This window comes from Mixophyes fleayi, chromosome 8 (genome assembly GCF_038048845.1).
Source record: "Mixophyes fleayi isolate aMixFle1 chromosome 8, aMixFle1.hap1, whole genome shotgun sequence".
Taxonomy (NCBI): Eukaryota; Metazoa; Chordata; class Amphibia; order Anura; family Limnodynastidae; genus Mixophyes; species Mixophyes fleayi.
The window spans coordinates 89,801,346-89,828,149 of NC_134409.1; the positions used below are offsets into that span (position 1 = coordinate 89,801,346).

The 26,804-nt window shown below is 38.3% G+C and overlaps 1 protein-coding gene across 5 annotated transcripts; it reads right to left on the reverse strand.

Annotated features, from left to right (window-relative positions):
• Nucleotides 1–2,751: 2,751 nt before the first annotated feature.
• WBP2NL (WBP2 N-terminal like) lies at nucleotides 2,752–25,571 on the reverse strand. Of its 5 annotated transcripts, none has more exons than XM_075182865.1 (10): nucleotides 25,476–25,562; nucleotides 24,584–24,732; nucleotides 17,978–18,074; nucleotides 12,186–12,294; nucleotides 11,010–11,145; nucleotides 9,746–9,838; nucleotides 9,417–9,614; nucleotides 6,481–6,600; nucleotides 5,378–5,454; nucleotides 2,752–4,021 (listed from the first exon to the last, which is right to left on the reverse strand). In XM_075182865.1, exons 3-10 carry the CDS (start codon nucleotides 18,034–18,036, stop codon nucleotides 3,974–3,976), a joined length of 840 nt encoding a protein of 279 aa, XP_075038966.1. In that variant the 5' UTR covers nucleotides 18,037–18,074; nucleotides 24,584–24,732; nucleotides 25,476–25,562; the 3' UTR covers nucleotides 2,752–3,973. The 5 variants fall into 5 exon arrangements, with proteins under 5 accessions (XP_075038966.1, XP_075038967.1, XP_075038965.1 ...); XM_075182866.1 differs by having other exon boundaries at nucleotides 24,580–24,732; XM_075182864.1 differs by lacking the exon at nucleotides 24,584–24,732 and having other exon boundaries at nucleotides 25,476–25,570.
• Nucleotides 25,572–26,804: the final 1,233 nt, after the last annotated feature.

Consider the following 26,804-nt stretch of genomic DNA (forward strand, 5'->3'; position numbering starts at 1 on the left):
AGGTTGGTCAACTGTCACTTTAAGCCAAACTGATCCAGATTATATCTGGGACAGATAGTGAAAGGGATGGTAGAAATCAGCAAGAAGGTGGCCAAAGCTTAAGAGGACAGGGGAAAACAGGGCTCGCGAAGCAGGCCAAGATGTATAGAGGGTGAAGGAACAGTAGAAGGAGCACACAAATCCAATTAAAATCTGGTTATCCAGTAACCACAATCTGCACATATGTGCGGTCATTGGCTGATGATACTACTAGGACCCTATAGAGCCCAGGCATTAAGCCTGACCTTCACAGGACAACTCTGCATCAGCTCCATCATTTTTAGCAATAGTTAGATTACTGGCTTCCCATTATACTAGCGTTAACAAATATGATGTCTTGATTTGAGCAGTAACCTAACTGCCAGTATGGAGAGAATGTTTCCTCCATTAGTGTAAATTGAACTATGCTTTATTTTATTATAAAAGTCATGCTATATACTCCCAAAACTGAATTCTGATATAAGGAGTAACACCCCATACGGTAAATTACAACAGATAATAGAAGTCCCTTTAGAATTCTGTGACTTGCATTAAAGCACTCTGCTTGTTTCCTTGCGTCTTTATAAGGTCACAAACTTGCTTTGCAATGTTCAAAATTCCTTATAATTTACAGGGGGATACATTACCTTAATAATATAAAAAAAAAAAAAAAAAAAATTTTTTTAAAAAAGATAATGTAGGACAAAATAGGATATATGTTTTCACAAAGAATGAAATAAATGCCAGGCAGGGAGTTGTATAGTAATGGCCAATGCACAAATGTAAATATTACTACATGTCTAACAATGGTAAAGGGACAGTACACTTTAACTAAAGACATATAGGGCATCTGGGCCAGACGACATCAATCAATGTTTGGATGTAAAGCAGATGTTTGTTACTTGTTTTTTTTTGTTTTTTTAAGATCGGTATCACTTGGAACCAGGAATATATAGAACCGTTAGCCAAATTTTAGTTGTGGGTAAATTATTTTAATGGATTCTTAGTAATAAAATCTTGAAAATATTATTGTAGAAAATAATTTCATAACACAATGTCAGAAAGATTCCATGAAGACTGTCTTCCTGATATTTTTTTTTATACTTTATTGAAAAGATGCAAAAATAAACAAACAAACCAAAAACTTAATATAGAAGACAGACATAAAGATATACACAAATGAGGGCTTGGGAGGGGGGAGGGGGGGAGGGGCAAAGAGGGGAGAGGAGGCTGGGGAAAAAAAACAAAAAAAAAAAACAAAAAACTGTTCATCTACTAACAGGAGACCATAAGGTGCACTACTGGAAAAGGGGAAGGTAACCAGGGGAATAATCTAGGGATAACATGTGGTAGAGTAAATCAAATGCTCTATTCAGGGGTCTAATCCAAATAGATGCCCCTTCTAGCAATCTGTTTAAATTGCAGCCACGTGGAGCTGAAATTTCATTAATGATGGCAAGGGAAATTTTTGTATTTTATCATATTACAGTGGCATACTATTCCATTACCAGTGGAGCAATAATATTTATTCCTAATGTGGCAACACTTAATCTTTCCAGATGGGCGACACCATTTAAAGTACAAACTTGTGGCACTACAAGTGTCAGCGAGCACTTGTGCCCATGTGCGTGCTGGCAATCACAGATGAAATGCCTTTTTGGATGAACATCCCCACTCTTTAAAACCCACACTGTGTGCCCTTTGTTTTCTTCTGTCACTCTCTCACTTTACTTTTATCTGTGTCTCCATTAAGACAAAGCCAGACCTGTAGAATAAAGACCAAAGCATAGATTTTAGAAGCGCCTATTTTGAATTTAGATCCACAAAATGTCTGCACTCTGAATTTGTTTTTAAGTCAGAATTATAGCCCCAAATATTGTAGAGAAGAATGTGCCTTTTGCACTTTCCTAAATGTTAGAATAGTTCCGATTAATCAGCTATAAAAATGTAAGGGATCCACAGCGTAACCAGTTCTTAATTGTGTCCAGAAATTAATTTATACAGCAATACAATTTAAGACTCAATTAAAGTATCAAAAGTACATTGACATGTGCACCATAGGCCTGAACAGATATATATCCTCAATTAGATACAAATCGTATAACCAAAGTCGTGTCATGTTTCAGTGAGTGTGCAATACTATTAGCAGTCAATGAACCAGGCAAGAAAAGGCAATGTACGGTACCTTATTAAATTCAAATATTTACATTAGATGTATTTTCTGGGTCATAAATTAGTGTCTCAAACAAAAAAAGTGATGCAATGGTGTAATACAGTTTGTGCACATCAAAGTCTTCTGTGTTTTGTATTATAAGACTAAATACAAGTGTTATGGGAGCTGCCCCCCCCCCCCCCCCAACAAATCAGCACCATCACACTTTTATTGTGAAGTATATCTACCTCTTAAAAGTACATATTCCTTAGGTTGTGTGAAGGTACAAATTTACATATTGCAGAACATCCCAATTTGATATACCATACAAAATATTAGCTGCAGGCTTCATTAAGAGAATGATTTAACATTATCTTAATCTGCAGAGATAATTTAATTTGCTTTTATTTGAGCGTTTGATGTGTTGATGATCAGTCCATTAAAAGGCATAACTTTGTATTTGTTTTGCTTAGTTAGCTACAGAAAATAAATCATTTGAAGGTTTGCATGACCAAGCAAAAATGTATGCAATTTTATAAGCGAGAAGCCTATTTGTTAAATAAACACAAAGACAAAACAAATTATGTCAACATTTTATTTTACAATGACAACAGGCTCAAGGTATGTCAACCACCCCTCCATTCCTGCCATGATAGAATTGCTCTATTCCATCCTGGTGCGCTAGGACCAAGAGGGTGACAGATTGCACAATTCTTCAGAGAATTTTAAAAAACAAAACAAACCTCAGTATTTAAAATACATCTCATTTCATGAATGTGTATCCACTACAAATTAATTGGAGAAAACCTGTAAAGTAAAAAGGAAAAACGTATATACAGCATTTGTTTTAAATAGACAAGAGTTTATGACAAGGTCAGTAACAATTTGGATTCAGCCCTTGAAAAGATATTTGTACCCACTGCAAACATCTACGTACTGTATTAACCCTGAATAAGCCTAGTCATTTTGAGGGAAGATTGCTAATTATATATGCAAGTCTAGAGACAGAACATATGCAATGCAAGTAACCAATATGCAACAAAAAAAACCCAAAAACAAACAAAACACAGAACTCAGATAAATCACGGTCCCTTACAATAAATAATGCTATAGTCTATATATGACTATGCCAACTAGAAGGGTGTTAAATATTCCTTTAATAAAAAAGAGGAAGGTGCAGAATAAAATGGTTCTTACTCTCTAAGCATATACTACATCTGTACACAAATACCTTTAATACAGATTGTTTCAATAACGTAATTTTGCTTTTCTGTATCCCAAGTTCCACGTACACATCTTTTGTTACATGTAGACAAAACACTCACTGAAACAGAACAGGAGAGAGTCTGTTACAAGTGTCCTTTTTGCATTCCTGTTCAATTCTTTCTCCCAGCTTTTTTTTTTTTTTTATCATGGAACATACTTGTCATGCTCAAAAATAAACAGGTGTGAGAAATGGAGGCATAAATATTTTATGTGCTTTCTCATAGGTACTTGAGTCCCGCAGGTGAAGAAACACAAACTTCTACCATCTGTGACATTTATTTAGAAAAAAAACAGTGCAACATTACCTGCAGGTAGAACTTCTATCACAGAAGGTATAAACAATGAATGATAATCAGATCATAGCTTTACAGCATTGCCAATGCCCACAGCATTACTAAATTACTGGAGTCGCTGACATCTGCCACTAATCACTTGGGACAAACTGACAGCTTTAATGAGAAGATGGTAAGGTAAGGAGAGTCTAAATAAAAAGAAAATGAAGTGGCCACAGAACATCAAGCTCAAGAACATACTCCACTAGTTCATCTTCTTGTCATCTGTGGGTGCATATGGAGGAGGCCGCTCCTAATAAAGATAAAAACCAAGACTTTTTACAGAAGGCAGCAACACAAAAAAAAAGTCACATTGCGATTACTTAAACTAGGTATTAAAATAAATAAACCAAGTCTCCCTAACGAAACTTGAGGAAATCTATAAACATTTTGGGGGGGTATTCAATTGTTGCTTTTAAAGCGCTAAAACAAAAAAAAAACAAACGAGCGCTCGAAAAATTTTACAGTTTATACGGTAATATGCGCATAAATACCATTAATACGGTAGTTTACTCGCTGAATTTCATCTCTTAGCTCAGGGAGCTGCGAGATGAAATTTAGCGAGTAATTACCGTATTAACGCTAATATTTTTAGAGCGCTCGTTTGAGAGCGTTAACGGCAACAATTGAATACCCCCCTTAAAATCCAAAATGACCAGACATATCACATCTAGAACGCAAGCTTTCACCAGCAGGGCCCTCTCCTAGTGTTTAAGAATAAAGGGTACAGCATGTGCAGTCTATACAAACTTTCAGTTATATGTTCAAAACTAAAAAGTAAAAAAAAGCAGTTACATTTTTACTCTTTAAGCTTATTTTATCTAAAAATTAGAATAGACTGCAAATCGTTGTGTCTTTAGTGGAAAGAGGGCAGAAAGAAGTCAATAAAATGTGGGGGCCAGTAGGGATTGTTTTAGTTTGGCTCAGCATTCATTTTGTGCGACACAAATTTGTATGAGTGCAGAAACCTATAAAAATTAGAAGAAAAATGCACTATAGCAGGGTTAATCTTAAGAAACATTGCAAAGGACACCAAGACTTTCATTGATGAAATTTAATTTTTACTACTTTATTTTCTTTATTAAAATACTAACTAGTATAGTAGATAACTTGATGAATAAAGAGTAAAGAGACCGAAACTAGTTATCCACTCCATCTCAGCATTGTAATATTGTTTGCAATAGTGACAATTACAAGTGACCTCTCAATGCTAGTGTGCATGACAGACCTAGACCGTCACCAGAAGGAGACTGGCAACATCACACCGATGTTGTCAACTTCCTGTAGCAAACCCGTTGTGAGTTACACCGATGCACTGGGGACACATTGCTGAGAGTGATATGTGTTACTGATTTTATGTCCAGGTGCTGCATCAAACAGCTCAAGGACTTTTATTGGAACTGGAGGCTGTACCCAATATCCTGATGGACATTGAGGAAAGTGTCTGCCCATTGACTTTAAGTAGCACTGATCTTGTTCTGTTCTGCAAGAGGACAGATTTACTAAGGGGTTAAACAGAAGTTATGTTTATATTGATGCAGCACATATCAATGTGTTTTCACATGCATCCAAACCAGTAAAATAATTTTGGAAAATGGCGTTTACTCACCATGGGCATGTAGACGTTGTGAGGATTTGCAGGGTTGTAATATGCACTGGATGCAGCTTCTGCCGCTTTGCCACCTCCTGAAGAAATAAGGCCCCTGTGAACCTCTACTGTCCCATCAACTTACTTAAGTAGTATTTCGTATTTTTAAACACAATGCTTGCTTGTAAGCACATTATAGTGTTAAGTCTCACCAAGCTGTTCTAGGAAATATAGTACACTATGGTGAGGCATGAGAGCTGCATGGAAATGTGGGTATAAAGCACCATCACATCCATTACATATGCAGGCTGGAAGCAGAAAGATCAGTGGTACACAGTCTGTGCAAGCTTCTTGATCAGTGCTGAATTGTGGACCCCACAAGTGTAAAAAAAAAAAAAAAAAAAAAAAAAAACAACACCAAAAACAAAATCACAAATCCAAATGATTTAACAGGGGTGTTTCAATTATTGAAGACAACCTAATTGAAAGAGCTCATACATAAGGTTGTTGAAAAACAGCACTAGCTAAAAGCTTACACAAAACCTTGTACTTTGTCCTAACTTTTCAACACCGTGCTCAATGCAAGTTCTCAAAGCTTCCTAGCATCATAGTGTACATAACAAGTACGCATTAATGCATTTGAATGTCAGACAATGTAGAAAATGACAGGAAACAATTGCTTCTCAGACACTATGCCACTAAAAGTCCCAAAAAAAGGATGTATCTGTACAAAAAGTGTGCTTACTGATAAGCTTAAGAATGCACATTAAATGCTTAAAACCCAATCATTGTGTGTACGTGGCCTGACCGCACAACACCCCTAGCATAATTCATCTGGAGTCTTATGGTTGCTAGGACAGGACACGTGGTACTATTAGTCTCTCCCTGAAGTAGATGCACGGTTGGTACAGATCACATGGAATAATATGACCCAAGATTGATTCCATAAAATATGGAATCATCTTTTAATGACTGAAGTGATCACAGAAACACTGACTTCCAACTGTACAGGATACAGATGGATGCATTACCACTTTCCCTGTGTAGACTAGAAATCATCTTCTTAATCCACATTTTAAAAGAAATGCATAAACAGGAACACCAAGGTCCCTTATTTGACATACCAGGTTCTGCCCATACTGAGGGAGCAGCAGGTGCCGGGGCTCCAGAGTAGGGTGGACCTGGATAAGGTGGTGGAGGTGCCATGTATACAGGGTTCATCTCCGGTGGATACATGCCAGGTCCTGTGATAGAAGACAAAAAAAACCCCCAAAAACACTATATTTTACAGGCAAACCAAAATGACACAATATACACCTTCTTAATCAGAAAAGGTTATTTGAGCAGAATGCTCTCAATAAATTAACCACCACCTATGAAGAAGGCTAAAATACATCACATAGAGCACATATATAGAAGCTAAAGAATTTTGTGAAATTGTTAATAGACAAAACTATTTTTTTGAATATAAGTCATTATTTAATCTTAAACTTGATATATAGAGAAAAAAAAAAAGTGTACATGTCCAAATGTTAAAGTTCCTCTAATCTTACAAAATGGTCAATCATTTTAAGTTTATAATCTGTTGAACAGTGAAGACATCCCTTCATGTTACTAGATTCCATAGCTCCCAGTGGCCTCTTATGTGACTTCATATGTTGGATAAAGAATTCCTTGCAGTTGTCACTTCAGGTTTCCTGTTCAAGATTCTATCAGAACTTGTTGCATGGTTCCAGCCTCCGGGTTAGCATGCACATCTTTATACTTTATTAAATCAAATGTTCTTTTATGTAACAGAGTTACACATTTTATTCATTTTTTCACCTCAGATAAGACCCCTAAAGTTAGATGGGCAGATCTAGTTCAGCAAGAGAAACTGGATTTGTGTGTCGAAACTTCTGTTCAATTCTCCCTTGGTGCACCTTGGTCACCTTCTGAAAGTTCCCAATCATGTATTGATATGAGTCACTAGCTGTTTTGTGTCCACATACACTGTACCCTGGAGGCACTTAGGATGTTTTAGACCTATCTGGTAACCGGTGCCATAGGGACCCAATTTATATTTTAGATAAAACTGGAATTATAGGAACAAATTTACATGCATCCTGTCTGCTAACAAGTAGGGCCAACTCTACCATTAGCCAACCTAGCGGGTATCTAAGGATGCCGATGGTTTGGGGGGGGGGGGGGGGGGGGGGGGGGCAGGAAAAAAAAAAACAAAAAAACAAAAACAAAACACACACACAGAATGAGCGACACCCAGAGCTTGCGACAAAAGTCACGAAGCAGCTTCAAAAGTGTCATGTCAACTCCATCATGACACCACACAATAGCACTGCACCTCCATTTTCTGATACAATTAATTTAGCCATACATGGGCAGGCCCAGGTAAATTGCTAAATGAAAAGATTTGTGGAAAACTTGGCACACGTTGGGCCAAACAGCATACATCCAATTGATAGACAAGAAACACAAACAACTGGAACCCAAAAGGCCAAGTACTTGTCGAAGTCATATAGTTGGATGAGCGAAAGTATATTGGTTAATATTGTTTTATTAGTCGATTGCACTCAGTATGCCACGCTACATGTGGCATACGGCTATTGCACGGTAAAATGCGCTAGTGTACACTCGCATTACAACATTTAGTTATTTATATAATTTATATTGGTTCTGTTACAGTCATTTATGAGCATAGTATTTAGTTTATTATTAGTTTATTTATTATGATTATATGTGCACTTCAGTGTTATTTAAGGTTCAGGTTATAGGAAATGTGTCATGTCTGATATCATTTTATTCCCCCATTCATCAGCAGCTGTCCGGTTCCATTGCCAAAGAGATCGCATATTGCATACTCTAGTTATTAATGTTAGGCATTATCTTGTCAGATTGATATCAGACTGCTAATGGACTAGTTGTAACTGGTTTCTGGGCAGGAGATTCATCTGGAATGTTGACCTCAGCCTTTGAGGGGGTTGTTTGAACTAGCCTATGTTCTTTTTACCCTGGACCCACCCAAAGTCTGGACCTATAGAAGCAAGCCACGTCATCTGCATTGTTCTCTCTGGAACACTGAATGTATATATGATCATAGCTGCGCTCCCAGTTTTCAGTCTACTCTGACCACAGTGTTCAAGGGACAACTACTGTTCACTGGTGCCCGTGGTAGCACAGCGGTATGTATGTATCTTTTGGTATTGGCTGTACTGTAATGTATTATATTATAATCATGCATTGAACTGTTAACTTTTTACATCTGCTAAAATAAAATCACTGTGCGTTAGAAACACAATACAATAGCCTATGCAATGCTTATTTGAAAACTATAGAATTACTTTAATATACTGTATAGTCATCTGGAGATGAGTACACACATGTTGATCTGGGCATCAGCAAATCATAAGCATGTGAACCTCATAGCATATTTTTTAGGTTTAACATCCCATAAAATAAGGCCACAGAGCAAACATCTTCTGCCACTTACAAGAGCGCTCAATTCATGTTACAGCAATTTGGAAAAGTGGGCAAAATATATAGTGTAAAATAATTAGTGTGTTTGGTCATTTCAGCTACACCCATGCAAACAGTTGCATACAGCCATGCAAACTCCATAAAACAGAAGCAGTAGAGTGGGCCATTCTGAAGAACTTAGTGACTTTCAAAGTGGCACTGCAAAAAATTTCTGGCCTGTCAGAGATGCCCAAGCAAAAATGCCTGGTTAAATGAGAGTGGTCAGGGGAGTATGGCCAGAGAGGTTTAAGTTTCAGAGGAAGTAACGCAAATAATCAGGAGTTACAATAGTGGCTTGCAGAAGAGCATTTATGAACGCATAACAACTCACAATAACTTTGGAGAATTGCAAATCAACATTTTTTGCTATGTCTATGCACTGTTCTTGCCATCAACCAACTTATATGATAACTTCTTGCCAATAAAAATTGCCTGTAATAGTGTATGTTGAAGAATAAAACATCATGAGAAAAATTTGAATACAGTTGCGATTTCCAAAAGTCTACATAGTCATTTGCAAGTCACCTTCTCTGTATTGCCTTATTACCTGTCGGAGGGGCATATGGATACCCCATAGGCTGAGGTGATGGACCATATCCATTCATAGCTGGGGACACATAGGAGTATGGTCCGGTTGGAACATATCCTCCTGGTACAGGGGTGTATCCACTTGGTCCACAACATCCTGGTGCATAAGCAGGTGTGTATCCATAGCCAGGGTTAACAGCCTGGGGGGCTCTGGAAGCTAAATAAGTCAAAGGTTTTAAAACAAAGCATTATTAACCAAGAACATACTTGCTGTTTAAGTCACAGACAAATGTAAACTATAAAATATCACAAACACATGAGATTATATACAAACACTTGCAAACATACCATTGGTAGCCATCTTAAACATTTGTTGTCCAAATTCAATGGCTCCACCACTGTTAAATGTGAGTTTAAATGATGCTTGTCCTTCCCAATCACCTGAAATAGAAAAGCAGTTTTGGTTGGTGTCATTTATGCATGATACATATGTGCAACACTCATAGGATAATAAGTTAATCATATAACAGAGGGCTGTCCAACTAGTCAGGCCTGGGTTAGAGAGGAAGACAGGATAGTATTGGCACAGGGGTACTCCTATTTTTACCAAGTACTGACACTAATAGATGGAAATCCTCCTTTAGTGCACTTGTCAAGTATTGTAATTGTGCTTATATAGGTGTGAATATGGCTTTACTTTTCGGGTAAGGCATCAAAAAGAGAAATAGCAAAAGCCAAGGCGCATAGTTGTCTGCTTGTCATGGGCCACGTGTGTGTGTGTGTGTATATGTATATATATATATATATATATATATATATATATATATATATATATATATATATATATATATATATATATATATATATATATATATATATATATATATATATATATATATATATATATACCTAGCTGCGTGTGGAAAAATTTTTTCTCTCAGAAAGGGCTCATCCAATTGACCTGAAATTTGGTATACTGACATTTGACAAAAAAATTATAATAGTGAAGTCAGTTAACTTCCATCATCCCCCGTGGGAGGAGTAGTAAAGGCTAAATTTACCATTTGAGGGCTCAAACTCTTGACCGTGTGGGTATTTATTTACCAGAGCCTGTGTTTCGTCATGGACAATTGTATGTCGCATTTTCACGAATACGGAGAAGCAGTGATGTGAAAGTGCAGGTTATGAATACTGCCCTTCAAGGAAGACTGATTGAGCACAGCGATAAGGTGTTTAGCAGAAACATTGTGTATCGAAAGGTTTTAGAACAGTAAGACGATGGAGATTAAGGATGTGGCAATAAAGAATGATGAGGTGATGAAGAAGAATGATGAGGTGGTGACATGTGGACAAAACCATGTTAAAGGGCGCTTACGTCGGGAAGTAACGCTCTTCCCCTGAGGAGGCCTGGCCTAGCCCCAAATGCATGACAAGAACCTTTTTAACACCTTAAGTAGCTTGATTTGACTAGAATGCATGAGTATCATGCACGGGTTAACACATGACACACACACACTTCGGTACTTTTATAGTGCTAATAGTTAACAATAAGCTCTAGACTTTTAATGATGGGTCCACTAGACACCGCCAACAGCTCATGCCACTTACGTACCACCAGGTTCTGCACTTATGGTTCCTTTGATGTAGTTCGCAGAGAACACTGGCTGTTCTATTGAGCATCCCTTCACACGATAGAAGGGCATCATAAAAGACATCATAGGATCCTTTCCCTTACTCACAAAGATTACCTGTAAATAGAGCAAAACCATGGTAAGATCATATTATCTACTGACAGCATAACAAAGCTAATATATTTCTTCATTTTATGGTACAGGGGGTTGTTTCTGTCCCAGGTACAACCCAAGGATGTAGCTTATGTCAAGCTTAGCAAATACTTTTCTTGTGCCCATTCATAAATCTTCAATTAAGAAAGTAGTCAATTTTCTGTGCATAATGCCATTGCTGCAAAGTGGGGGCTAGATTTATTAGACTGCAGGTTTGAAAAAGTGGAGATCTTGCCTATAGCAACTAATCAGATTCTAGCTGTCATTTTGTAGAATGTACTAAAAAGGACAGGTAAAATCTCATTGGTTGCTATAGGCAACATCTCCACTTTTTCAAAACACAGTTTAGCAGATATACCCCTGGGTGTCTATTAATGTGGCAGATTTGAAGTGAGACAGCTATTCGATCCAGTGTAACCTGGATCCATCAGCTACTAGAATATCCAAATTGTACTGTATTTACTAGTACTAGCAATATGGAAGAAACACTCCTCTCAAATTAAAAAAATATAAAAATAAATAAATACTATACTTCCCCGTGCAACATACAATGGTGCCTGAAATGCTAAACCATTACCCAGATTATGTCTATTTTGAGTATTTTTTTTTGCTTAGATTTCTTTTTCCTAGTGAACTTGTTTGGACAGTGCCATCTATAGTTGTGTCTGTTTTATTATGATAAAAATATATTTATTACATAAATACATATTCCATTTTATATCTAGCCATCTAAAATTTGTACAGGGGGAAGCAATAAAATAGGTTATGCCATCATGTGTATAAATCGATGCTTTAAGAAAAAAAAAACACATGTGAAAGACCCTGGTCCTTAAGGAATAACATCCACTGCGAGAATAAAAACAAGCAAAATAGAGATTGATCAATGAAAACAGTAATTTCTGTTTCTTTAAGTTCCATCTTTCAAAAACCTTCACATCTAATTAATCCCTTACTCACTGGAAGTAACACCTTCCATCAAATGTTACTTTTAATATGTGATTTACCCGATATGGAGTGAGATATAGTAACCCCTTTTTTGTGCCTTTAAATGCTTCCGTCTTGTGAGCCATATCACTGAAGGTTAGTTCCACGTCTTTACACATTTTGAGAATGCTAAGAGAAAAAGAACAGATGAATTAGTATTTCTAGATAGCTTGCATTTGTTAAGAAACTAAAACATTGTATTTTAATCTAAGCTCTTGGATTAGTTCCATTATCTCCTTCTCTATCTACCCATGCACCAGCCTTTCCCAGTGTAAAAACAAGGCATGTGACCTCATTGTAAATTGTGCGAATCCAGATTAATGGCAATGGCATGTATGACAACTATACTAGTAAGAACAGCTGCAAGACATTGTACAGTATAAAGGGAATGATAAAAATTATATAAACAAAATAAAAAGAAGCCCTGAATAATGATATATAGGTGTGGCCTTAACTAGAAAAATCAAAGGAAACCATGGCAGAATACATAAGACTGACGAATGAAAAACAATAAATAAAAATAAAATATATATATATTTTATTTTTTAATGTCTCAAACATAATACGAAGGCCTCATACATTAGTAATTGAAACCAAATATTTAAAAAAAAAAAAAAAAAAAAAAAACAACTCTGTGCTAAGCTGTATAAATAATATCACAAATGGTGCTATACATGGACTCAATTGACGAGTATGTCCATGTACCTAGTAAATATATGGTAGTCCATATAAAAGATATAATCACAATAAAATCCCTCCAAGATATACAGCAAACCAGCCTATAACTTGATGGGTATACAGCAATCAAAGTAATGCTGGTATATATACTTCCAGATCCTGATGGAATGTCACTGACAAAGGCTTTGCATAGGAAATACTTTATGTAACTCACTTAATTGTTTCAGCAATACCAATGCTGTAGCTCCCTGCTTATGACTCAATATGGGTGCTCTACACAACTGTCGAATAACATTACCCAAGTAATTAGTAATGGCAAAGGTGAATAGGTTTTCACATGCAAAAAACTGTAGAGATTGATTTCAGCACTGGTGGCAAGTTCCAATTAGGGCATACAGATCCTGGGGGAAAAAAAAGCAGGCAAAGCAGTGCATGCCTATGGGGCCCCCTTGCCCATGGGGCCCCCAGGCACATGCCCATCGTGCCCAATGGAAAAGATGGCCCTGGATAGGGTTCAACAGATGAAACCACACTTTAACAATAGAAGATAGTTCTATCACACCGTCTCCACTGGCTTGCCTTCTTCCCATAATGCATCCTGGTGCTCTCTTCCCAAAGTAAATGAGACACACGCACCCAGGTGGCCACATGATGTGAAAGAAAATGTGATGCATCAGACCACACCACCGTCTTTCATTGCTCCATGGTTCAGTTCTGGCGCTCATGTGCCCATTGTAGGTGCTTTCGACAGTGGACAGGGGTCAGCATGGGCACCCTAACTGGTCTGCAGCTACGCAGATGCAGTATGTTATTCTGACACCTTTCCATTACAGCCAACATTAACTTTAACAATTTGTGCTACAGTAGATTTTCTGTGGGATTGCACCAGACAGGATAGCCTTTACATACCACGCGCACCACTGAGCCTTTGTTACCAGCTCACTGGTTGTACTTCCTTGGACCACTTTTGGTAGGTACTAACCACTGCATACCAAAACACCAGACAAGACCTGCTGTTTTGGAGATGCTATGACCCAGTCATCTAGCCATCACAATTTGGCTCTTATGAAAGTCGCACAGATCCTTACACTTGCCCATTTTTCCTACTTGCAACACATTAACTTCAAGAACTGGCTGTTTACTTGCTGTCTAATATATCCCACCCCCTGACAGGTGTCATTGTAATGAGATAATTAATGTAATTCATTTCACTTGCTAACGAGTGCTGAAGTTAGTTTCTTATTCGGCCAGCTTCTTATTCAGAAAAGCTTATTTCTAAAGGATTAAATCAAGTTGGATCACTGATTTCACATCAGATTAACACTAAAGGGTGTCCCTTCTACAAACTGCAATAGTATTTAGCCTGACACAAGGTTTTGGGCATGAAAGCAGGGGGCAAAGTGGACACCGATAACATTTTGAGTAAGTAGCTGTAGCTGTGCAAGGGTTGATTTTTAATTAAAAATTGCAACAAAAATAAATCCTATATCACTTTGTCCAAAATAAAATAGACTATATACAACACCAAGGGGTAAAATTGACCAATAGGAACAAAACTTCACATTATCATAAAACCCATTACTGCAACAATTCCTCCACAAAAACTACTGCATCACTTCACAAATGAGAATTATACACATCAAAGAAATATGACATCCTCTAACACAGTACTGCATTACAAGAACCCCATCACCAATCAATAATACCATCCACACAACCTTTACAGTCAGGAAATGTAAACAAACTTTAAATGTATTTGTGACAGAATGGACCACCTATGCCACCCTGTCTGTTGTTGCTGGGAACCGGCTGGGCTTACTTTGTCACCGTTCCCTTTCATTATCCCAAAAAGCGCCCTCTTGCCACAGTAGGAGGCGCTTATAATGCTGCCACCACTGAACTCCTATGGCACTCAGAACCACGTTCCTTCTGGGTCATTGACGCTGCTAGTGTAGCTCGTTGCTGGTGTACCCAGACTGGTAACTCCGGACCTCTTACTATGGATCACACGGACCAGGCTGCATGGGTAGCAGGTAGAGCGATGGTACTGGAAAAGCTTGGGTCCAAACCTCAGACACAGCCGGAGAATGGATTAGATTTGGGTCTAATCTGTAGATCACAGGAATACAGTGATATTGAAGAGGTTTCCAAGCAGGTCTTTGAAGCAAGATGGTTTATTTTCTCTCACCCTAGTTGAAGGTACCAGGGTGATCAGGTCAGATGAAGTCAGAAGAATGATACATTTCAGTGTACAAGCCAGAGCATTTATACCTTTCAGACACATGCTTTTTTTTAGCATCAGGATATACTCTATTTACACAAACATAAATTTACATACATTGCAAAGCCACTAATATTTATACTTAGCTTTGAAATTCTTAAACACCTTGCTGTGATATCCTGCATCTTTGAGATGCAGGAAATGTAGCAGCATGGTTTAAATTAAACCTTCCTGTCTCCAAGTTAAACCTCACACATCAAAAGTTCTAATTAACACGTGGGGGTAAATGTATGAAGCTCCGGGTTCTTCAACACCAGCGAGTTCGGCGTCTTCAGCGCTTAAATTTAAAGCGGCGCTGCCTTGTAAAGGGAAACTTTAAATTTAAGCACTGAAGAAGCCGAACTCGAGGGTGTTGAAGAACCCGGAGCTTCATACATTTACCCTGTGGTCTTTCATCAGACCGTTCGGAATTCATATTCACACAGAACAACAAAAGGACCCACAAGCCAGTTTCCCAAACCACAATACACCAAAGGCTTGGTAAACACAGGCTCATTGTACAAGATATATGCATCAGAAATAGGCATATCCTATAGCAAGGTTAGACAAGGGACGAATTTCTTCCCTGGTCTCAGAAATAACGATTACCTATCCCACAATATAAAAAAAAATAAGCGCAAATGCAATTACATAAATAAGTGCCTTGCGCTATTTGCTTTAAATAATTTTTTTACCAAAACTTATTTAATAGTGAACCAGTCACAGTATGTAAACCTTAAAAAAAAAAAAAAAAAAAATCTAAATCTAATAGTGAAAGAACAGGATAGATAACAAAGAATCGAGGAACTGCCAGATGTTAGTTACCACCTAGGGATGTCTCAACCTCTGCCAGAGTCTACCCCAGCTCGCAGCACCCATGCAGCCTCTCTCCATTTCCCTTATTTTTGAAATCTTGTGCAGAATGCTATCCAACACATCACTCAGGGAGTGAGGGAGGGAGGCTCAGGGAGCCGCAAGCTGAAATCCAGCGAGAGAACAACCGTAATAACGGCATTTATGTGCACTATTACCGTAATAACGGTAATAGTACGCAGAGCACAAGATTTTCGGCATTTCCGTCGACAATTGAATATGACCCTCAGTTTTTAAAGCAGTTCTGAGATATTTCCCTACATCACATTCCTTGCGTAGATTTAATTTGGTGAGGTCAAAAGTGAATAAATAGATCTGAAAAGGGTCTTATTTATAATGTAGCCATAATGGGCAACAAGCACATCTAGAGCCACATGCAACCCTACATGAGGCCCCCAGATCCTTCCTGCTTTATGGTTTCATTTGTTTGTCATAGCTTGTAACACTTGTTTAAAATCACTGCTGACACATAAAAGTGTCTCTTTGAATTTTTTTTTATTGTTTGACTTATTAGTAAAATTAAGGGTCACATGCATCCCTGTTAGAGGGCCGCATAGTACAGAAGCCGCATAGTACAGAAGTTTATCAGGTTGCCCATCACTGTACTAGTGAATTGTCTGTATCTAAAGCTAGATACACACTACACTGTTTTTGTCCAATAATTGGCTCAAACAGCTGACATACGACCACTCGTTCAAAAGTCGGGTCAGTGTGTGCAGGGACACGATGGTCGAAAGTCTGCCCAAATGGACGATTATCGCCTCATTTGGTTGGTCATACCGTTTAATATTTTCGTTACAATCTCGTTTCCGCTGTGTAGTGTGTATAAACTTCCGACAGATCCACAACAGTGAGTACGAAATTACAGTCATTGCTCACGACAACATGGCTTTAAAAAGTCGCTAAAGGGACGTCCTCACTTCCCTTTATTGTCCTAAGCAAGGCTAGTGTGTATGCAGTCCATGGACCGAGCGATCGGACCATCGGTCGGATGTAAAATCGCTCGGCATAAAAAGTTGGTCGAAATTTATGTAGTGTACCCAGCTTAAGGAAATAATGATGAAAAACATTGCCACTTCTCGGCTAACAAAAAGATGCACAATATCCATAAACTGTATTGGAAAAAAAAATTCAAAACAAAAAAAACAGACTTTAATGTCAGAGCATGTTCGTATACTACTTGCATTAAGAGTTACATATGCTATATAAATCTATAGCAAAATTGCTTAGTTCAGTGGCACACGCGGGGGGGGGGGGTTTCAGTCTCCAGAGACCCCCCCTGCGCTAACCAAGTGCCCACCATAGCGGCACTGTCCTATACAGCAGCCGCAGCACTGTCAAAGAAGCGTCTGCGGCGGTGCTGTATTGTATACAGCACCGCTGCGGATGCTTCTTTGACAGCGCCACGGCTGCTGTATAGGACAGCGCTGCCGAAACTGAGCACGCGCATGCGCAGCACCAATCTCTCGCGTGCTTTGGTTTTTGGGGGGGGGTTTGGGTCAGGGGGAAAACCCCCCCCTGACAATCCTGCGTGCGCCCCTGTTCTTTCAAAGACCCTGTTCTTTCAAAGACCATAAGAAACATGCAGTCTCAAGTATTATTTCAGATGCTGTTTTTACAAAAGTCCTGCTACATATCATTAGGACTGTAGAACACATTCCTCATCTCACAAGGAGATTCGCAGCATTTTTTGCTTCGGTGTGCAAATACATAACTAAAAATATACACGAGTAAATATAAAATATTAAAACAAATAAAAAATAAATATGTATCAGCACAAGTGTTGCTACAAACAATTATATTCAGCAAAAGCAACATTCGTCTCCTACGCAGCTGTGGAACTTAAATCTAGTACAAGGACATGCTGAGCTTTATAGTTCCACAACAGATGGGAGATCCACGGGCGCCACAGAATAAACACACATAAGTATAAACTACAGCAAACCACTGGCGTGGCTCAAATAGAAGCACTACTCAGGGAATTACCGTGACGTTACTGACCTCTCTCCATTATTGACAACGACTCCCCCGTTCTGTGAATGGTTCTTGTTTAATGCCATGTTGCTGCTGGGCCTCTTTCTGCTTCGGTTTCAAGCTGCTGTGTTAGAAAGAATTCAGGAAGTTACTAAAAAAAAAAAAGGGTGGTCCTTCCCCCAGAGCACGTCATTATATTGTGTAATGAGATGAGTCATGTCAGCTGACCCGGAGAAGTTCGAGATCAGTTCTGGTATTACAGGTTGTTATCCAGCACTCTGCTAACAGCGCAGAGGCTTTAATCCTGATTGGGAGAAGTCAAATCATGTGTATACCCTTTTTAAAAAACAGCACTAGAACAGCCTATGTAAGGAAACACACAGATGGCATTAGGTGGTCATTATGACGTTACTTATAGAATGATTGGAGACATTAATTAAACTACTGCTTAAGAAAATTGCCGTGTGTCGCATAGCACCCAATCGGATGGTTGCTTTCATTTTGTAAACCACTTGTCAACTTATTTTCGAGAAGTAACGACTGGAGTTTCAAATAATTTGTTTTGGCAGATTGTCACGATCTTTCGTTCTGGAATGTGGGCCCTACAAAAAAAGCTAGAATCCTATATTATCGCTATGGGTAGCACCACAGTTTCCCTGTGCACTTTAGTTCCATAAATATCCTTAAACGTTGCCATATATTCTATTAAAACATTTATGTTTTCAGGATCAGGATAGTGATTTGATGGTGTGTCCCAAGAGGGGGCATGATTTAGAGTAACTAGGGCTGTGTGATAGGGATGACCGCCCAGGGCGCAACGCTGAAAGGCGCAGTTTATGAATATTTTAGGTTCATTTGATTAAAACTGGCTAGGGGGTGGCATTTTTCTTTCTTGCCCCAGGCGCTAAAATTTTAAGATACGTCTCTGACCTCATCACATTGGGGGCGTGCCACAAACCCCCATGCGGGCCAAGCACTTTGGAAGAGCTGGGCCACTCCCAATCTTCTTCAGCTCCCTATAAACACCCCTACAATGCTGCATGCAGCAGGTGCATGCATTCAATAGCATGCTATTGAAGGGGCATCACCTAGTAGTACATATCTCGTAACTTTCCCCAAATCAGGACAAAAGTACATATACACAGGCAGGTCCCCTCAGGGTGGAAGTGACCTGCCTAAATCAGGACAGTTGGGGGATATGCAAGAGCACTGTAGCCAACTATCCCTATTTACAGTTACAGTGCCTGAAAATTATCTAATATATATAAGCCTAGCGGCGTGTGTTAGTGTTTGTGTGTGTGGAAAAAACTATTTTCTCAGAAAGGGCTCATCCAATTGACCTGAAATTTGGTATACTGACATTATTTGACAAAAAAATTATAATAGTGAAGTTAGTTAACTTCCATCATACGCCCTTCCCCCCGTGGGAGGGGTAGTAAAGTCTAAAATTACCAGTTGAGGGCTCAAACTCTTGACCGTGTGGGTATTTATTTACCAGAGCCTGTGTTTGGTCATGGACAATTGTATGTCGCATTTTCACGAGTACGGAGAAGCAGGGATGTGAAAGTGCAGGTTATGAATACTGCCCTTCAAGGAAGACTGATTGAGCACAGCGATAAGGTGTTTAGCAGAAACATTGTGTATCGAAAGGTTTTAGAACAGTAAGACGATGGAGATTAAGGATGTGGCGATGAAGATGAAGGATGAGGTGATGGAGAAGAATGATGAGGTGGTGACATGTGGACAAAACCACGTTAAAAAAGGGCGCTTACGTCGGGAAGTAACGCTCTTCCCCTGAGGAGGCCTGGCCTAGCCTCAAATGCATGACAAGAACCTTTTTAACACCTTAAGTAGCTTGATTTGACTAGAATGCATGAGTATCATGCACGGGTTAACTTGTATGTAATGGTTGACAACTGCAATTTTGTGGTCAGGCCAAACAGCATAACAGGCAAATCAGAGCAGTTAACTAACAATCCTATTGTGATCACCTGTATACATCATAGGTGCAACTTCTTAGCTCACTGTAGTTGTAATCAAGCATTATCACATGGCTCTGGCCAAAGGAGGAGTGTAGTGAAAACAGGGCTTGGTATATTGGATACAGTCAGGCTCATTTAAACATTATTCAGGTACACATAGATAATCATACATAAACATGTCAAATAGAAAACATTCACAGGGTATTTATAGGGTAAATGTCATACCAGTACTAGTGATGCAGTCGCTACTTTGCTTTCACATGTAAGGCCTTAATTATTATTGATTAGGAATTTAAGTGTAATGGATCATTTCACACCATTCCAGCTGTGGGGAAAATACCTTCAAATTGTATTTTATATGAATGTGTAAACACAAGAAAATATAGTCTGGTGCTCTAGATATATAAATAACTATGTATCAGCATATACATAAATAGCAGAATTTTGTGACTCCCTGTGCTTCCATTTTCAAAGCATTTCTTTTCTTTACACATACACAGTGATCTTAAATGTCCTGACTGCACTTTTCCAAATGATTTTATTCACTTGTACACATTTCATCAATTTAAAGAAGCACATCTTGGTTTCACTGATCTCTAATTTATATGAATAATGTCTTAATTATCGACAATTACTTGAATAATGTTGGTAATGTAACATATTCACAGTACATTTTGTATTCTGCATCTCTTCAATGTGAAAGCAACACAAAGAAAAACAACAAAACACAAATAAAGACATATTTATTGAGTACTTTGACATTTTTACCAACATATAATAGAAGCAGTTGATTAAAAGTCAATAGAAAGTTATGATAGTGGTTCTATCAAGCCATGTAACATTTAATGACAATATTGAATTGGCTGAAAACACATGAATATTATTTTTATAGCCCTATAGTGAATTAAATGCCTGACCGGATAGTATGCAACCAATGTACAAAATATATAATACTGAGGGTCATTTATGAACTGTAAAAAGCATAGTAGAGAAAGCTTGTGCTCCTACCTTTCTGCATAGTGCATTTCTTGGTGCACACCAGTAAAATCATTCTGTGCTTACACTGGCAGGTTGGCATTGTAAAAACAGTGAACACATCACGTCAATGTCCAACTTACTACACCTTTTGGAACTGTCATTAACATCTCTAGAGATCTGCAGAACAGTACCTTCTTCCAACTACCACCTTCATTTATTTAAAGTTTTAGATTTCTCTCCTAAAATACTGTTTGTTTTAAGTTCATGTATGTCTTAAATTAATCATGAGGATACATCAGCACTGTCTTTAATTCATGTGTAACTTTGTGCTCTATTTTTTTTATTGCGCGGTACCTAGTAATGTAATTTTTTACTGGAAGGTGCAAATTGCGTCCTTCTGTAAACTTTCCTGGTTTAAGCAAGACAGTCATGATTTGAGGGCTCTGTTTTGCAGTCTTGATCGGGAAAGCAAGGAGCACCAGAGCAGTGGTGAACTGGTGCCGTGCACTCCTGCTAATGGTGCGCATGGTATTAAAAGGGGTGTTTTAATGGGAGGGTAAGGGGACAGTGTACTGCCCAGTGCTTCAGGAAGTAATGGCCACACACCCGTACTGAGTTACCGAGTCCCAGAGCCATATGACTTATGCTATTCCTTCTAGTTTGCACTGTGGCGTGCATATATTATCCCGTTTCCCCATTTTAAAACATTGGGAGGAATAAAATCAGCTCTGACAACATATCACTGAAGGCAGACAAGGGTCTTTCTATAATAACATCATATGTTACACCCATGACTCAGTGTCACATGAAACTGATTCCAGCATGGACAGCATAGTACACAGCCGTACTGGATCAATAGGCATATTATTGTACCTTGACTTTTGTTTATGACTGTGGTTAAACGAGGTATTAATCAGCCTGTCCATCGTTTCTCACAAAATGTGGATTATAGCATGTACTTTTTATAGCCCTTGCTTTTGTTCCCCAGCTGAACAGAGTACAACTGCAGTGTCTAATTACATGTCGATAAGTGGACATTGTAGCCATGCCTAGATAAGAGATTTCTTCATTCCATGTTACCCATTGTAAAAATGTGTTGGTTGTTAATTTAGTGATGCTGTTATGCATTGTTCTCAAATTGAAGCCAGGTGGGTTATGGGTAAAGATCAGTTGGTGTCCAGGTTACAGGTGAGGGGGCTGTAGCTGCATTCATTCTCCCCCTTCTTTCTCTACAGGAAACATGGAATAGATGGGGACCCTGTGACATCACAAAGTAGTGTAAGGGGTTCATTGTAGGAGGGGCTGACTGCTACCCTATCTTTGGAGGTGGGGGAGGCCAATTAGTATCCATTGTTCTTCATAGGACTAGTCCAGACATTTTGTCTGCATCCCAGCAGGGAGCTTTTGTGGAAACACAGTTCATATTCACTCCCCCCTCCAACCCCCTGATCCAGGACCCACCAATGTTTAAAGAGACAGAGAGCCAGGGGTTTGTCTAGGGAGGGGAAAGGACTGTGAAAATTGGACCCTATTTATAAGGAGCCACTCCAGGGGGAGAGGTGATATTCATACTGAGGATTGATTCATGGAAGGTGCAGTGTAGCTGTTTTGAGTTTTTGTTCTCTACCAATGGACTACAGCTGAAGCTAAGAGAAGAACTCCATGGGTCTTTAAGTCAGGACATCCAGGTGACTGTAGCTCCTCAAGCTAGTGTGGTAAGGGATAGATGATGTGGTAAACATGCCTGGCATTTACTTACTGTGTGTACATAATATTCTAGTGTTGTTTTTATTACAATAAATGTACTGTTGTACTCTTCTAACTGCATTTGCCTGAGTGACTAATAAGAACCTTAGAAAGTACTGGGTAGGCTTCCCTGGCTTAGGAAGGCACCTGTGGATGGCCAGTCAGAATAAAGTGGGTAGAATTAGGCCAGAAAACCCGGTATCTTCACAATGACCAATGCTTTTGGCATCAGCAAAGAAAGTGTGACAGCGAGTACCACATTTTATAACATAAAATTGCTACAATTTGATACACTACCCAGCCCTCCTAAGATACATTTCATGTGAATAATATGTATATTTGCTAAAATTGCATCAGGTGGCCTTAAACTTTAGAAGCTTGCCTGTCAATCTACTTATTGAATTTTCAATCATAAACTTAATCCACTACTTGACTCCAAGGCTCAGTGGACACCACTAGCATACAGAAAATATTGTAAATAGGTGTATTGGAAAACTGTACATAAATACATAGCAGAGGTGAAATAAGAAACATGTCCATCAAGTTCACCCTTTCATAAATTCTTATTGTGTTGATCCAGATAAAGGCAAAACAAAATCACTCAGTGTGGCAGTTACAAATTTAGCCACACAGGGAGAAACAAAATAGTTACTGACCCCCAAAATGTCAGTCGGCTGTATTCCATGGGTTAATCTCATAGGGGGGAATTCAACTGCCCGTGTTACCCCTGAGAGTAATGCATCCCGTGCACTATTACTGTTACTACAGTAATAGTGCGCATTAATACAGTTAGTACAGTAATTTTTGTACTGATTTTGGCTCACAGCACTGAGAGCAGTAATTAAAATTAATTAGAGTTAAAATTACAGTACTAATGGTAATAGTGCACGGCATGCGTTACTCTCACGTGTAACACAGTGAATTGAATCCCTCCCATAATGTCCTTTACCAATCATAGCTACATATATTTTTTTCTTGTAAGAAATACATCCAATCCAATTTTAAACTATGTTACTAATTTATTATCACCACTTCTTGCAGTAAGAAAGTGCAAATCTTAACCACCATTACATTACAGAATCCCTTACTATCCTGATGAGGAACCCTTCTTTGATATTTACAATTGATGCCCTTGCCTCTGTATAGTCCTTGGTACAAACGTTCATAGACAACTCTTTGTGTTGACCTCAGATATATTTGTACTTATTAATTGTACATATTAATTATGTAACTTTTAAGGCACCTCTTTATAAATGAACCCTTCCATTACTTTTATTAATGAGTTTGCTGATCTCTGAACCCTTTCAAGTTCTCTGTCCTTCTTATAGTAAGGTGGCCAAACTGTACCCCCCCATATAACAGAAGATGTGGTCTGACTATTCACTTGTACAATGATAATACTGCTTTGTATGAAGTGCACTATCCCTCTTTTCATAGGGTTTTATTTGCCTTTGCAGCCACTGCCTGGCACTGAGCACTGCTAATCAGCTTTCTGTCAAACGGTAATGCTTAAGTAATTTTCTATTTTACCAATATTATTCCACTTCATGTGTAAGTTGAATAAATATTACCACAGCTTAGGTACATAATCCTATATTTATCAACATCAAATTTCATCTGGCATTTCATGGTTTTGTTTGCTATTTTATCTAAACTTTTCTGTAGCATGGTACTATCTTTCCTGTATTAATAACCAGAGATAGCTTAGTGTCATCAGGAGCTAAGGTCACCATACTTTATAGGCTTTGCACCTTTTTATGCGTACCTTTGTGCAGTGTGCATACTCAGACAATAGTGAGTACCAATTGATATCTAATAATGAAAACAAAGTCTCATAGAAGTCTGCAACTCAGTCTACTAAATGCCTCCATGGGACATGAGGCAATCAACTGAAAAAGAATAGAAAGATATCATAGCTCATACTTGCCGACTTCATGCCAAAGTTCATACCATTTCATAGCAGGGGGTGGGGCTTTAAGCCCTGCCTCCGTCACGTCCTATAGGATACCTACTCTTCTAGGAGTCCAGGAGGGCTCCCGGAAATTTTGGGAGCCTCTTGGAAATTTCGGGATCCTCCTGGAAATTCCGGGAGAGTAGGCAAATATGTCATAGCTGTCATTTTATATCCTTCAGCAGAAATCTGATTATAAAAGTTAAAACAAGACTCATTTCATTGTGAGACATTTATCAATAATCATATGTTTCACTTTTTTCCCAATTGCAATAATCAGGGCCAAATTAAATAACTGATATAAAAGCAAACTCATTTAACACCACTTACTAATTCTAATACAATTTTTTTTATTGGAGAATGGGTGCAGACCATGATCTCACAGTAAAATCCATCATATTGAAAGGTACAGTATTATTATTGTTATTATTATTATCATTCATCAGCATCTATTTATTTATATAGAACAACTAATTCCGCAGCACTGTACAGAGAACTCCTTCACAACAGTCCCTGCCCCATTGGAGCTTACAATCTAAATCTAAATACCCTAACAAACACACACACAGACTGAGAGAGGCTAAGGGCAATTTAATAGCAGCCAATTAACCTACCAGTATCATTATTAAATTATTTCAATATTAACCAACATGTTACATGTACTTTTGAAATGAAATAGGATTGAATACACAAAATATTTCATACCTCTTCTGCTACATTTTGAGGACACTCAGGAGCAGAGATTTCGGATGAAGTCCCTGCATTCCAGTATAATTAATATCTGATTTTTAACATTTTTAAATATCATTACGATAATTTATGAACAATCTAATTAGATGTTTAGCTTTTTTGCCATAACGATACTTACTTATTTATTAATCGTAGCGTTAGAAAATAAAAATAAAATGATCTTGCGTTATGTTCCTGCAGCCATGTCCTCAATATTACACAACAACATAAAGAAACTACAACTTCCACAATGCACTGTGATACTGAAAGCTTAACTGTATGTTTGCCTTTTGTAATACGCGCTGAGTTTATCTAGTGCTTTATACTATTGCACCACCTAGAGGTCGAATATGCTTTGATCTTTTCTAGTCATGTTTAGGATATTGCTTATTTTCAGAATACTAGTGAATATAAATAGAAAAGAGAAAACTTTCACACTGTATACAAAGGATAAGCAACATTTCCAAAATAATTTTCCTTTAGAGAAACTGATAAAGAATATTGTTTATTTTTTACACTGACAATGGCTGAAGTAGTTTTTATTTTGAATTCAATGTTATCATCTTAAACAGTCTATAGCAGTGGTTCTTAACCTGGGTTCGATCAAGCCCCAGGGGTTTGGTGAGTTAGTCTCAGGGGTTCAGCTGAGGTGTTTGTCCATTCCGTTCGCTAGGGTTGCCAGGTGCATTAATATACTTTTAGTATTCAAACAATACTTTTATAGGATTTTCAATGTTTCACCATAAGAAACTAAAGGCTATTGATGAATATTTATGGCAAATTCTAAAATTTGTTGCGTAATTTATGGAAAAAAATACCATACATGGCACGACCTGGTAGTCCTGCCGTTCACCCCACTCGTATGATTGGTGACATCACGCTCAGCATGGCCATCATTGGCTGCTCACTTGGCCTTGATATCTGTGCTGCAGGAAACTTGGTGCGCTCAGTAGTCGACTTGTGATTGTGGTGTTTGTACGTAATTTGTGATTTCCTTTTTAATACTCCAATCCCTTCGTACTATGTCGAGCAAAATAAGAAAGTCTAGCACCGGTAAAACTAAGGGAACACTTCCTAAAGCTGCATGGAGATGGGAAATACAAGAACACAACGCATGCTGAATTCAAGGTGAAGAGAGCCAGATTCGATGAAAGGGCCACTCTGCCTGTTTTCGGCTTTGTACCCATCCACAAACTGATCTTAACAGCATCATATGAAGTTGCGTACCTGATCGCAAAGTAGGGACAACCACACACCATTGGTGAAATATTCGTACAACCAGCTGCATTGAAGATGGCGAATGTCATGCTGGAAAAAGCTGCTGAAAATAAGTTGTCCCAAATTCCTCTTTCAAAATGACATAGCAGAATAGATGACATGAGCAATGACATCTTGGCTCAAGTATTGCAGATCTGATTTCAAGCCCAGCAAAATTCAGCTTCCAACTTAAGACCACCGATGTTTCCAA

Coding starts and splice junctions, on each gene's coding strand:
- WBP2NL (XM_075182864.1), bottom strand. CDS start 18,036: ATGGCATTAAACAAGAACCATTCACAGAACGGGGGAGTCGTTGTCAAT. Junction 6,601..9,416: donor TCCATATGCCCCTCCGACAG/GTAATAAGGCAA, acceptor CTTCTATCACAG/GACCTGGCATGTATCCACCG. Junction 4,022..5,377: donor ACAACGTCTACATGCCCATG/GTGAGTAAACGC, acceptor TATCTTTATTAG/GAGCGGCCTCCTCCATATGC.